The sequence below is a fragment of the Panthera leo genome, chromosome A2, assembly GCF_018350215.1.
Source record: "Panthera leo isolate Ple1 chromosome A2, P.leo_Ple1_pat1.1, whole genome shotgun sequence".
Classification (NCBI taxonomy): Eukaryota; Metazoa; Chordata; class Mammalia; order Carnivora; family Felidae; genus Panthera; species Panthera leo.
In genome coordinates this window covers 9,128,001-9,142,116 of record NC_056680.1, presented here as the reverse complement: position 1 = coordinate 9,142,116, position 14,116 = coordinate 9,128,001, and the positions used below count along the sequence as shown (strand labels likewise).

General features: G+C 52.5%; 2 protein-coding genes across 2 annotated transcripts; one reads left to right on the top strand and one right to left on the bottom strand.

Moving 5' to 3' along the window:
- Positions 1-4,265: 4,265 nt before the first annotated feature.
- Positions 4,266-6,487, top strand: GADD45GIP1 (GADD45G interacting protein 1). Its single transcript, XM_042928585.1, has 2 exons — positions 4,266-4,622; positions 6,127-6,487. The coding sequence occupies exons 1-2, from the start codon at positions 4,273-4,275 to the stop codon at positions 6,443-6,445; spliced, it is 669 nt and encodes a 222-aa protein (XP_042784519.1). The 5' UTR covers positions 4,266-4,272; the 3' UTR covers positions 6,446-6,487.
- Positions 6,488-7,622: 1,135 nt separating this feature from the next.
- RAD23A (RAD23 homolog A, nucleotide excision repair protein) lies at positions 7,623-13,389 on the bottom strand. Its single transcript, XM_042928584.1, has 9 exons — positions 13,220-13,389; positions 11,678-11,839; positions 11,324-11,505; positions 11,130-11,185; positions 10,869-10,996; positions 10,544-10,622; positions 10,296-10,426; positions 7,860-8,024; positions 7,623-7,779 (listed from the first exon to the last, which is right to left on the bottom strand). Exons 1-9 carry the CDS (start codon positions 13,289-13,291, stop codon positions 7,666-7,668), a joined length of 1,089 nt encoding a protein of 362 aa, XP_042784518.1. The 5' UTR covers positions 13,292-13,389; the 3' UTR covers positions 7,623-7,665.
- Positions 13,390-14,116: the final 727 nt, after the last annotated feature.

Below are 14,116 nucleotides of genomic sequence, written 5' to 3'. Positions count from 1 at the left end.
GGAAGGAAGATGCCTGCCGAAGATTCTGGAGGCTAGGCGTCAGGTCATTCAACTTCAAATTCTCCCCAGCGAGGGCCGCAGAAAGCATGGAACAGAGACAAGCCCTCCCCACTGGGCTCCGCCCAAATTCCTGATCAATAACACTCTTTGAGCATAATCAAAACGGTGGTTTGGGGCCAGGTTTTCTTAGCAGCGATCACGACTGGAACATTAGTATATCCACATACGTATATGTGGCAGAAAGTTTTCTTTTACCAGAGGATACTTACCCTTACTACATGTGATACAATCTGGTATTTTTATTCTACTCTTTTTTTTTTTTTCCTATTAAAAATAACCACTCTACATTCATGTTCATGGAACATTATTCACAGCAGTCATAAGGTGGAAGCAGCCCAAGGGTACGTCGGTGGGCGAATGAACAGACCAAACGTGGTAAACACATACACCGGGATATTATTCAGTCTTAAAAAGGAAGGAAATTCTAACACATGCTACAATGGGGATGTTATTGAGGACATCAGGCTCCGTAAAATAAACCAGCCACAAAAGGACAAATATTACACGTTTCTACTTCTATGAAATCCCTGGAGTTGTCAGGTTCATAAGAGACAGAAATAGAATGGTGGCTGGGGCGCCTGGGTGGCTCAGTCGGTTAAGCGGCCGACTTCAGCTCAGGTCACGATCTCGTGGTCCGTGAGTTCGAGCCCCGTGTCAGGCTCTGGGCTGATGGCTCAGAGCCTGGAGCCTGCTTCCGATTCTGTGTCTCCCTCTCTCTCTGCCCCTCCCAAGGTTCATGCTCTGTCTCTCTCTGTCTCAAAAATAAATAAAACGTTAAAAAAAAATTAAAAAAAAAAAAAAAGAAATAGAATGGTGGGTGCCGGGCTGGGGGAGGGAGGAATGAGGAGTTAGTATTTAACAGGGACAGTTTCTGTTTTGCAAGATGACCGATTCCAGGGATGGATGGCGATAAGGGTTGCACAACCACGTGATATGCTTGAAGACACTGAATAGTACACTTTGTTACTTTTTTAAAGTAATCTCTGCACCCAACACGGAGCTCGAACTCACAACCCGGAGATGAAGAGTTGCATGCTCCACCAACTGAGCTAGCCAGGCCCCCCTAAATAGGACACTTTTTGATGGGGCGCCTGGGTGGCTCAGTCGGTTAAGCATCTGACTTTGGCTCAGGTCATGATCTCACGGTTCGTGGGTTCGAACCCTGAGGTGAATTCTGTGCTGACAGCTCAGAGCCTGGAGCCTCCTTCAGATTCTGCGTCTCTGTCTCTCCTCCCCCCCCGCCCCGCGCTCTGTCTCTCTCTCTCAAAAAAAAACCCCGAATAAACATTTTTTAAAAATTAAAAAAATAAAGTGATGATGATGGGTGCGTGGGTGGCTCAGTCGGTTGGGTCCCTGACTTTGGCTCAGGTCACGATCTCATGGTTCGTGAGATCAAGCCCTACCTCGGGCTCTTGGCCGACTGCACAGAGCTGTCAGCAATCCCGGTTGCTTGGGATCCTCTCTCTCCCGCTCTCTCTGCCCCTCCCTTGCGCACGTTCTCTAAATAAATAAATAAAAATTTAAATAAGTAAGTAAATAAAAGATCTGAAGCAATCCAGTCAAATGTTAATATCTGTTAAGTCTGGGTGATGACGCATGTGACTGTACTCATCTGTCCCTGTGAAATAATTCGTTAACACTATAAGTGACAATGCATAAAGCGAGGCTCTAGGATACATCAGAAACTGACACAAGTTGGGGAAGCAGCTCAGTCAGGGGAGCGGAGGATGGGAGACAGGTGGGCGTAAGACTGCTCACTGCAATCCTTTCTGTTGCTTGTATTTTTGTTTTTTTTTCACTTGCAAAATATAATAAATCTACAGGAAAGTATGCAAGCCACACATACACAGCTTAAAAAATACTTATAACTCAGGCGTCACTGTAGCCAAGAAAGAACCCTGAATACAGTCTATCTGGAGAAAAGCAAACAGAACAGGACTGCCCAGCCCAATGACCTGTCACGAAGTGGCCCCCTCCCCTTCCCACCCTGCCATGTGACCCACCAGATGCCTACTCGTCCCCGCCAGAGGTATCCCACCTGGACTTCCAGAATGATCGCTGCTGCCTTGCTTTCATCGGTCACCCCTCAAGGTGCGCATCCCTAATGACACCACTGGTTCTCCACTTTCTTTCTTTTTTTTTAAATTTTTTTAACGTTTATTTATTTTTGAGACAGAGGGAGACTGAGCATGAATGGGGGAAGGTCAGAGAGAGGGAGACACAGAATCTGAAACAGGCTCCAGGCTCCGAGCTGTCAGCACAGAGCCCCCGACGCGGGGCTCGAACTCTCCGACCGAGTGATCATGACCTGAGCCGAAGTCGGCCGCTTAACCGACTGAGCCACCCAGGCGCCCCTCTCCACTTTCCACAAAAAGGATGACTTGTGAAAACTTCGCACAACGAAAAACACCCCCTTGTGAAAAGGAATCACGTGGGTCCTGCTTGTTACAAATGATGTCCCTGGGAATCACTCGCGTTGCTGTGGGCGGCTGTAGTCTCTGCGCTTGCATTCCTGTGTAGTATTCTGTGGGTTGAAACATCAAAACCTAGGTCTCCGTTCTGCTGTGAATGGACTCGGGCACCCGCTGTTTCCAGTTTGGGATTGATACATACACGGCGCTGTGACGAGCTAGGGTTCTTCTCCAGGCTTCCTAGTTCACTGCGCAAACTGCGATTCATGTGTGTGATAAAATACATGTAACGTAAAATATACCATTTTAATCATTTTCAAGCGTCGTGTGCAGTGCTATTAAGCACATTGACATGGTTGTGCAACCACTGCCACTCTCCAGCTCCAGAATTTTTTCGTCTTCTCAAACAGAAACTCCGTCCCCCTTAAACAGTAACTAACGCCCATTCTTTGTCCTGCCAACCACCATCTACTTTCCGTCTCTACGGATTTGGTTCCCCCAAAGGACCTCATATAAGTGGAATCACACAATGTATGTTCTTTTGTGACTGGCTTATTTCACTCAGTATAATGTCTTCCAGATTTACCCATGTTCTTCATCCCATTTCCTTCCTTTTGAAGACTGAAATCCTGTTTTTAAAAAGTAGTGTTGGGGCACCTAGGTGGTTCAGTCGGTGGAGCATCCGACTTCGGCTCAGGTCATGCTGTTGCACTTAACGAGTTCAAGCCCCGCGTCAGGCTCTGTGCTGACAGCTCGGAGCCTGGAGCCTGCTTTGGATTCTGTGTCTCCTGCTTTTTCTGCCCCTCCCCTGCTTGCGCTCTGTCTCTCTCTCTCAAAACTCAAAAACATTAAAAAAAATTTTGTGTAAGTAGTATTTAATTTCTGCACCTTGATCAACCAATTTAAACTTTTAAGTATGAAAAATTAAATTAAAAGGCATAAAGTAACAAAATATTTACAATAAAATTTAAGATCGAATTTCTACATAAATGTCTTAAATAATCATAGAACTTTAAATAAGTGTTTTAAATAGAAATGTAAACATTTTAAACAATTGTCTAGGTAAGGTTTTACATAATTCTTTAAAATAAAAATCTTGAGGGCACCTGGGTGGCTCAGTCAGTTAAGCATCAGACTTCGGCTCAGGTCACAACCTCACAGTTATCGCGTTTGAGCCCTGCACTGGGCTCTGTGCTGACAGCTCAGGGCCTGGAGCCTGCTTTGGATTCTGTGTTTCCCCCTCTCTCTGCCCCTCCCCTGTTCACCTTCCCCGCTCACACACACTCTCTCTCTCTCTCTCTCTCTCTCTCAAAAATAAATAATCATTAAAAAATAAATAAAAATCCTGAAATAGTCAAAATCAAATTTAAAGCATAAAAGGAAGCATAACAAATATTTAATGTTATGAACAATAAGTATTTAAGATGAAATTTAAACATTTTAACGAATACCTTAGATTCTAAATATTTAAAATATAAAGTAATATGTAGTTTAAACTTCACATGGAAGTCATATTTAAGTTTTTAAACATTTCATATTTACATTGTAAAATGAAAAATCAAATGCTACTTTAAGAATATAAAATGAAAATATAATGCGATTTTAATAAATAACTGGTAAAAAAAAAAAATTCTAAACTATACTTGAAGACGGATAAAAAACTTTTTACCCCCTCCTCTCCCCAGCCGGGAGCTGGGGCCACGGGGACTCCCCCTCGCCCCGCCCAGCCCGTCTCCGGACCTCGCGCGCAGGCAGTGTTGTGGCCAGCCCGGCCGGCCCGCGAGGACCCCGCACAGCCAAGATGGCGGCGTCCGTGCGGCGGGCGCGCAGCCTGCTAGGGCTGGCGACGTCCCTGGGCCGGGGCTCCCGGGACTACCGGGCGCCGCCGCCCCCACGCCGCTCGCCAGGGCCCTGGTGGCCGGACCCGGACGACCCACTGACCCCACGCTGGCAGCTAGGGCCGCGCTACGCGGCCAAGCAGTTCGCGCGGCACGGCGCCGCCTCCGGGGTGGCCGCCGGTTCGCTGTGGCCCTCGCGGGAGCAGCTCCGCGAGCTGGAGGCCGAGGAGCGCGAATGGTGCCCGAGCCTGGCGGCCATGCAGGAGTCGCTGCGGGTGCAGCGGCTGGCGGAGGAGCAGAAGCGTCAGGCCAGGTGTGTGCGGTGGGGTGGGGTGGGCGCGGGGCTGCGGGCTGTGCCCTCTGCGGCCGGGCGGATGAACTGTTGTGCACGGTGCTTAACTCTATCCAGCGTCCATCGCAGGGGGGGTTTGCGTGCTGCATGTAGATTTACCTGTATGCTCACCTAGCTACAAGACAGATTTTTGAGTAACAATTCGTTTAGCCACTCACCAAATCTTTACTGAGGGCCTCCTGTGTAAGGCCTTGTCCCAGGTGCCGGGCACAGAGCAGAGAACAAAACAAGATAAGTTCAGGTGGGGGCAGAGAACCATGAGGAAGAGAGAGAAAATTGAGTTGAAAGTGTGCCTTGGAGAGCGACTTTGGTTTGCAAGACCTCGAACCTCGGTCTCTGAGGACTTGATACTTAGAGACTTGAATGGCCAGACATAGCCGTGGGGAGATCGTCGGGAGAGTGTTACTGGTACTGGGAACAGCTGGTGCAAAGGCCCTGAGGTAGGAATATGCTTTAAGAACTGCCAGGAGGTCAGTGTGACTGGGGAAGAGTGGGAGATGATGGGGCCTGCAGTCAAGGGCAGAGGTCAGACTTGGAGACAACTCTGAAGAAGACTTGAAGGATGCAAGACCAGGGGCATCAGGACGGTACCACTTCCCAGAGGGAGTGGGCAGGCAAGTTGGAGGCGCAGGCCAGGCACGTTCCTGGTTTTCATTGTTCATGTCCTCACAATAGCTCTAAGAGGAAGAGGGATCACCTTCATTTTAGAGATGAGAAACCAAAGCTTGGAAATTTGGAATCACTTGTCCAGTCACCCACGCATTGAACAGTGGATCTAGAATGTGAATCCCAGGCTCTACCCCATCCCAGCGGGATAACCCTGCCATCAGGCTTCAGATCTTTCACCCTCATGTCTCTAATCTTTAAAATGGGGCTGTGCCGCTTAACCAGCTGAGCCACCAGGCGCCCATGTCATTATTTTTCATCTCTGATAATATTCTTGATATTGAAATCTACTTAATCTGGTATTAATATAGCCACCTTGGGTTTCTTAAAAAACAAACAAATGAAATAAAATGGGGCCGTGCCTCACAACTACTCATAGGACCGGAGGGAAAGGTCCAATCCGTTTCTTGCCTTTACAACTGGGCCTGGCATACAGCAGGTGCTCAAGTGATGTCTGTAGGATGAAAGCGCTGTGGGAATGGCCACACGGTGTGTGGCTCTGGGACGGCTCAGTAGACAGCTCAGTGAAATGCTGAGTTGACTCTGGGTCTCCTCCTGGGGGTTCTGGGGATCTGGCTCTCCTGTGCTCAACATCACACGCAAGTTAGTTCCTCTCTCCTGCCCGTTACTTCAGTTGTCAAGGGTTTTTCCCGACAGTTTTAACGAGCACCGTGTCTTCCCAGTTTTTCATCTCCGCGGGGAAGTCAATGTGGGCAGACTAGGGGGTGGGCTGTGGGCAGACGGGCGCTCCTTTTCTGGCTGGGCGTCGCTGTTCTCACCGCCCCGCCCTCCGCCGCAGGGAGCAGCTCGTTGCCGAGTGCATGGCCAAGATGCCACAGATGATTGAGAGCTGGCGGCGGCAGCAGCAGGAGCGCAGGGAGAAGGAGCAGGCGGACAAGGAGCGGCGGGCCCAACTGCAGGCTGAGGCTCAGGAGCGCCTGGGCTACCACGTGGACCCGAGGAGCGCCCGCTTCCAGGAGCTGCTGCAGGACCTGGAGAAGCAGCAGCGCAAACGCCTCAAGGAGGAGAAACAGAGACAGAAGAAGGAGGCACGAGCTGCTGCGCTGGCCGCTGCCACAGCCGAAGACCCGGCAACCTCCGTGGCCCCCGGTTCCTGACTGGTCTTCTCCCAATAAAACCTGCCGCCTGATGGCCCCACCCCTGATGTTGTCCTCCTCTCTCATCAGGCCCCCTCCTGGGCCCCCTGGTTCCTTCCCAACACCTGGGGCCAGGGAATCCCCCACCTTTCCTGGCTCTGCTCACTCGGGGACTCTGGGCCCTGCTAGCTCAGGCTTCAGGGGGAGAAAGAGAGACGCAGTGGGGAAATAATGGAGGAGCAGATGGCAGAGGAGAAGAAGGCTTCTGTTTACCAACATTAATCTCCAGTAATTAGCCAATTACTAAGGGGGGAAGTGTAGCCAAAACAGACTGTGGTGCTGATGGGGGGGGGGGGGTGGGCAGGGAGAAGCAGCCCTTCCAAGGCTAAATTGGGGCTGGGGCCCACTGCCTGGGAACGAGCTGGCCTCAAAGGAGGGTGTGGAGACGGGGAGCCCCAGTCTGCAGATGCTGACAGACCACTGCCCCTTCTTGGCACCGCTGTATCACCTGTGCCCAACCGGCCCCCAGACCCAGAGGAGCCAGAGTAGGAAGCCCCAGTAGGCACACACCACAGGACGAGCGTTTAAAACTTTATTCGCTTCAAAACCTTTATCAGAGACACGTTCTGTCCTGGGGTGGGGGTGGCCTCGACCTCCGAAGCAGCTCTGATGTTACCCCCTCCCCAGGCAGGACAAGCCAGGCCTCCTCCTCCCCAGCAAAGGGATGCAGGCCAGAGGCCAAGGCCAGACTAGGGAAGGGATCCTTAGGCCTCCCGAGGTGCTCACCCGAGATGGAAAGGTTGGGCCACTCCAATGGAGGATCAAAGTTTGGGGCTCCAGCTTCCCCTCACCCTGGAAGAAGGCGGGCGGGGGGGGGAGGTCTCAGGGGCTCTTTGGGGGAGGGGGAAGCAGGCAGCCGCCTCTCCATCTGGCCGCAGGGAGCTGGGACAGAGGCCAAGAGGGGCCCATCTGTCGCCTCCAGTCCTGCCAGTTTCTTGGAGCAGGCAGGGCTGGGGCGGGGGATCAGGGACAGCTGTCTGGCCTGGGTCTTCTCAGGCCAAGATGGGAATAGGAGCCACTTTGGGAGGGTGGGAAGTTGGTTTGTTTTTTTTTTTTTTTAAGGTTTTTGATTTTTTTTCCACTTCTTAAATAAACATGAATATATATATATTTTTTTCTTTTATAAAACTTTTTGGAGCTGGGGGGGGGGGGAGGTGGGGGGGGGGCCTGGCCTCCCTGCATCACTCGTCCTCAAAGTTCTGACTCAGGAGGAAGTTGGCTGCCAAGTTCTCGTTCTTTTCACAAGCGAAGTAGGCCTGGATCACCAGGCTCTCTGGGAAGCCCAGGGCCTTCAACTGTGGGAAGATGGGCAGGTGTGAGCAGGGGGTGAGGGCCCGGCCCACCAGGGAAGTCACCCCTCAGCCAGGCCTCTCACCCTCTCTATAGCTTCCTTCTCCTGTGGCGTCACCTGGATGTAGTTCATCTGCGGAGCCTCCTCACCTATGGCGCCCACCTCACCCTCCACGTCCGAGATGTCTGCCAGCTCCCCGGGGGGCTCGTTCAGCATCTGGATGAACTGCTCCTGGTGCCGACTGATTTGCTGTGTGAGACGGAGAAAACGAGACTGTGACTCCTAGCCCTTGATGCCTTCCTCCCCAGGTCCTTAGCCCTTTTTCATTCATTCGGCAAATATTTAAAGGGTGCCTGTTCTGGCCAAACAGCAACATAATGGTGGATATAGGACCCATCCTGGTGGAGCTGATGTTCCAGGGTAGGAAGATAGACCGTGAACAAGCAAACGAGTGGATAACGATTTACAATGTAAATAGTGGCCCCAGCATTCAGTAGGGTAAACGCTGGGCTAGAAAAAAAACATTTGGCCTGCCAGGAAAGGGAGGTCTGTGATCTGTAGGAGGGGAAGGGAAATTTCCTCCAGATAGAACAATTAAGTGCAAAGGCCTGGAGGTAGAAATGTAGTTGGCAAATCCCAGAAACAGAAGACCCGTGTGGCATGAACAGAGTAAAAGAACAAAAAGGGGACAAAACAAAAGATGAGATTGGAGAGGAAGGTGCAGGGACCAGACCTGTGTTCTGCTTTCTAGTATGAGGGAACACCACAGTGATGGTTAAACAGCAAAAGATGTGATCCGTATACTTTTTAAAAACATTAACTCACCCAGGTGTTCTACAACTCTATTTACGTGTGACTTTATTTATTTATTTATTTCTGGGAGACAGACACAGAACGTGAGCGGGGGAGGGGCAGAACGAGAGGCAGACAGTCTGAAGCAGGCTCCAGGCTGTGAGCTGTCAGCAGAGCGTGAGGTGGGGCTCGAACCCACAAACCGTGAGATCATGACCTGAGCTGAAGGCGGACGCTTAACCAGCTGAGCCACCCAGGCGCCCCTATGTGTGACAGTTTTTAATTTCAAGGCAAAGAGTGCTCTTTTAGGAATCTGGCTCCTGGTGCAGCATGGACCATGGGGCAGTGCAGAAGCCAAGGCCTGGGTGGTGGCTGCCAGGAAACCAGGTGGGAGATGAGGTGGCAGCCACAGAGGTTGGGAGAAGGGCTGGGCTGAGTGAGATGTTCTGGCAAGACAGGTGATGGGTGACCCCAGCAAGCCCCCAGGGCCTGAGGCTCAAGCAACCCCAGGCTGGTCCTTGCAGGGAAGGGGAGGCATGAGAAGAGGGTCTGCTCTGAAGTCTTAGACCTCTAGAAAGCACTTTTAGGAGTACCTGGATTGCTCTCAGTCAGTTAAGCATCTGACTTCCACTCAGGTCATGATCTCGTGGTTTGTGAGTTCGAGCGCCGTGCTGGGCTCTGTGTGGACAGCTCGGAGCCTGGAGCCTGCTTCCGATTCTGTGTCTTCCTCTCCCCCCCCCCCCGCCCCAAAATAAACACTAAAGAAAATTTTAGGGGCGCCTGGGTGGCGCAGTCGGTTAAGCGTCCGACTTCAGCCAGGTCACGATCTCGCGGTCTGTGAGTTCGAGCCCCGCGTCAGGCTCTGGGCTGATGGCTCGGAGCCTGGAGCCTGTTTCAGATTCTGTGTCTCCCTCTCTCTCTGCCCCTCCCCCGTTCATGCTCTGTCTCTCTCTGTCCCAAAAATAAATAAAAAACGTTGGAAAAAAAAAAAAAATTTAAAAAAAAAAAAAAGAAAATTTTAGAAGGATCGTAACATTTGGAGGTCCGGATTGGTCACGTCGATTTGGGGGACATCACTGCCCAAGACGATATGCAGGGAGGACTAAATAAAGACAACAGAGGTGTGCAGCCTGTGCCCTACAACATCTGGGGAAAGTAAAAAGGAGGAGCCAGGACAAGAGACGGAGTGAGAAGTAGAGAAGCAGCAGACGACAGGTCTTAAACCAAGAGAGGGAGACCTTCACAGAGGATCCAGAAAACCCTGTCACACCCAGGGGCCACTGCCCGTGTGCACAGGAACCTTCGACGGCCGGGTGGAGCCTCGTTGAGCACAGTGGTCCCAGAGCCAACTGGGACACGGTGGTTCTGGGTAGTGCCACGCAACCCGGTGGGCGCTTATGATGCACCAAGTGTATGGAAGCCAGACACAAAGGACCCAGAGGCTGGAGGCAGACACACACCACACCAGCTGCCAGACTACCCCAAACTTCTGGCATCTGCCTCCATTAGAGAGAAGGACAACAGCACTTACACCTCACAGGATGTTTGGGAAAATTACATGAAACCAAGCAGAGCATCACACTGCCTGGAGCATCAGGGGGCATCAGACCTGCTTTCCAGAGACTCCCACATACCAGGCCAGGCCAGGCTAGCTTTCTGGGGCCGTGACACCCGCACGGGGAGTGGAGGTGGTGCCTGCCCTGGCTCCCTCCACCCCCAGGGCCGCACCTGCAAAAGCTGAGGATTCTCCTGGCCCAGCTGCTGGAGCAGGGCGGGCAGTAGTGCTGGGTTCTGCTGAATCACCTGCCGCATGTTCTGGAACTGGGGCTGGTCCCGCAGGAACTCCAGGGGGTTCTCTCCTGCCGGCAGGAGGAAGGTGTGGAGTCAGACGCCATGCTGGACTCCCAGAAGCTCGCGAGCGGGGGAGTCAGATGCCTTGACAGACACCCCACATGCACATCTCCCAACCCGCTCACCTCCTTCCGTGGCTGGCTGCTCCGACACCTGGCTCTCCTGGACAGAACCATGTTCTGGCTCGGGGCTCCCAGGAATTCCCTGTCAGGGGTCCTATTTAGTTCTAATGCGCAGATTGCCCGCTGCCCCCCTCCTGCACGCACGGCCCTGCCCTCCCCAGGCCCACCCCACCCGCTCATGTCCAAGCTCCTGCAGGAAGCCTTTCCTGGCTGGAACCACAACCCCAAAGCTTCTGAGGGCAGGTTTTGCCTCTCTCACCACCCGTTAAGGTATTTAAGCCCGAGTACTCCCTTGAGGCCTCCCCAGGAGGCAGCAGCCCCACCTCACCGTGAGTAGATACTCCACGGCTCGGTGGGGGTTGTTGTAGCTGGCTCTCAGGGCGGCCACGACCCGCTCCCGCTCATAGCCCATGGACATGATCTCTGTCAGCATCGTCTCATACTCAGAGCCAGTCACTGTGGAAGGAGCAGCAAGGCCTGGGTCACCAAGGAAAGGAAAGGGCAGCTCCCAGGCCCTCCCACACCCACACAAGGCCCAGCTGCTGGCTGGGGCACCCAACTGCTTCTGCCCTGGGGACCACCCACCCACCTAGCGTGGATGCCGCGTCTTCCTCTCGCCCGCTGCTACCTGAAGAGGGAACAGAGCTGCAAATTCAAGAGAGAGAAATCGGACCCTGACTTCCGGTGCTTGCCCTCCCCCAGATATGTGGGAACATGTATGAGGGCGTTGGAATGTACTGGGAGGACAGGGCCCAAGTTGGGGCTGCTGCTCCCTTGCCTTACCCTGACACAGACTCCGGAGATGTCGTGGGGACTGATTCCTCTGACGGGCTCTTGTCCTCTCTGGCAGTAGGTGAGGGCTGGGACATGCCTGAGGCAGGGGCCGGAGGGAAGGATGTGGAGGACTCCGGGGCAGCAGTGGGTGAGGCCTCTGGGGGTACTGAAGTGCCTGGGCTAGTTTTGGCCTGTGACACCCAGAAAAAGGAGCAGGCATCAATATCCCTATCTAGCCCCAACATCCCATCCTGTCTCTGCCCCGCCCTATTCATAGCTAATCTCTCTGGGGCACACAGGCTCTTTACCAACTCCCCAGCTAATTCACCCACCCCCCACCCCCAACCAGCACACTTCACCCACCTTGGTCACCATGACGACTACGAAGTTCTTCTCGTCGATGCGATAGTCCCTGATGGGGACGTCATCACTCAGGATTTTGCCAGCATAGATGAGCTTCTGTCCGGCCACGGGGAAAGCATCACGACCCTTCTCAGCTTCTATCTTCTCCTTTAGAACCTTCACCTGGAAGGAAGGGCACACTCATTGCAAACCTCAAGATTCTTTCTTCTGGGGGCAGAGGGAAGCGGAGGGAAAGACACCACAAGCTTCGATGGCACAGAGGCTAAGCTTCATGGTCAAGAACACCAGATTCAAATTTATTTGCTCATCCCACCATGCAACGGAGCATTTCCTCAACACTTATGACATGCCGGGCGCTGTTCTAGGTACTGAGCACAGAGCAAGGAACAAAACTCATCCGAAGTCCCTGCTTTCGTGGAGATAACACTAATGTGAGAAGAGGGAAACAAAACAAACGTAACTTCAAAAGATGTAAAGTATGCTAAACATAGAAGGAAAAAGAAGTAAGATTCTTCACTGCACGCTGATGACAGCGCTCAGTTTTTCCAAAAACGCCTTACGTACATACTATGTATACACATCACTTATAAAACCTCATTGCTGCATAAAACAGGTATCGTTAGCCTTATTCTATACTTGAGGAAACACAGACACAGAGAAAAAATTAAGTAGCTTGCCCAAAGTCAAACCGTTGGGCTAGTCAAAAAATGAGTGCTTCTTCCTCTTCTACAAAAAGTGTACTTCGATGTCTCCTTCATGAGCGAGTTGTGCAAAAAGTACCAAACAGAGTTTAGACACTCAATATATTTCTTAGGTCCTAAGTCTCTTTTCAACTAAAAACGCAGCATAATGTTTACGCCACGGGCTCTCACCTGAGGCAAAACCAAATTTCAATCTCTGTTCTGCTATTACTTGCTTTTCTAATGGTGACAAAGTTTTCTCATTCCTAAATTTCCACATCTGTAAAACGTGGTGGATAAGTCAAGAGTGCTCAAATGACAAGCCTGTTTTGCAGATTTAGTTAGATTAACACTAAAACGCTCAGCGGCTGGTAAAGAACAAACCACCAACCAACAAACATGGATCACTGAAAGTCAAATGGTTTATCATTTTCATCGTCACTGCCGTCACTACTTGGAATCTCCTGGTCACTACTCCCAAATTCGGCCACCAACGTCCCAAGGAGACGCCTGCAAAGCTACGAACTCGGAGCTCCCGTCCGGAAGAGCGTGGCCTGTCCGGGAATCGGAGCCAGCGGCTCCAGCGACCCGCGAGGGCACTGACATTGGAGACGGGGCCTGATGGGTGCCCCGGGGGGTGGGGCCTCGTCCAGAGACCGGCCCACAAACGCCATCAGCACGAGTCGCTGGGGGCTGGGCCGAGAACCAGAGGGAGGCTCGGGAGCCAGGCGAGTAGGGAGGGGTGGGCAGGGCCCTGCCCGCGCCGTCCACCCCGCCCCTCCAGTCGGGAGCCCGTCCTCCCCGCCCCCACCCACCCCCGGCCCCCATCGTTCCCGCCCCCAGGCTCCGGTCCGGCTCCCACCGTCTCGTCAGGCTCCATGCGGATTTTGAAGGTCTGCTGCTGCAGCGTTTTGAGTGTGATGGTGACGGCCATGGCAGGGCCCGAGCGACGCGGCGGCCCCGGGATCCTCACACAACATGCAACTCACGCCGCCGCCATCTTAGCGCCCAGCCGCGCCGCGAGCCGACCGCTTCCGGGGCAGGCGGTGCGCGCGCCGACCACCAGAGCACGTGACCTGCGCGCGCCCCCTTAGCCTTGGTAGGCATGCGCAAGAGAGAGCCCTTTGGCCAGGCATGCGCAGACTACAGTCTGCGCCCGGGGTCGGGGCGAGCCGCTTCTCAGCGCGCGTAACGTCACGTGGTTTCCTGCGAGTGACGCCATGCCCGTTAGCGGTGACGTCATACAGCCACAAAATGGCTCCGACGACCCCACTTTCGTGCTCCTATGAGTTTGTTGATTACATTGAACAGTTTTTCATGTACTTATGGATATTTATATCTCTTCCATAAAAACTTCATTTTTGTCTTCCAAATGAGTTTTATTCTGGTCTGGCCACCCTCACAGGAACCCTTACTCAGGGCTGGAAAAAATACTCCAAAGGTCACCAACAATTAAATAAAAATTCGAGAAACCACATTTGGCTGCGGAAACAGGAACGACTGGCATTTTGTGGCCTCATTCGTTACTGAGGGAGAGTTGGATTTTGGGAATGAACCTACAGTACTAGTTCCTGGGTGCCCCATCTCTCTCTTGCTCCTTCCCTGACCACTTTGTTCACCCCAGTATCCCCAGTCTGACCCAATTATTTAAGTAAACTTTCACTTTTCAAGGCCTCCCTACACTGAATACAGAATCTCTCCACCAACTTTTCCTGGATACATCAATTCTAGAGGCCTCCCAGAGGGGTGGGGCTGGACC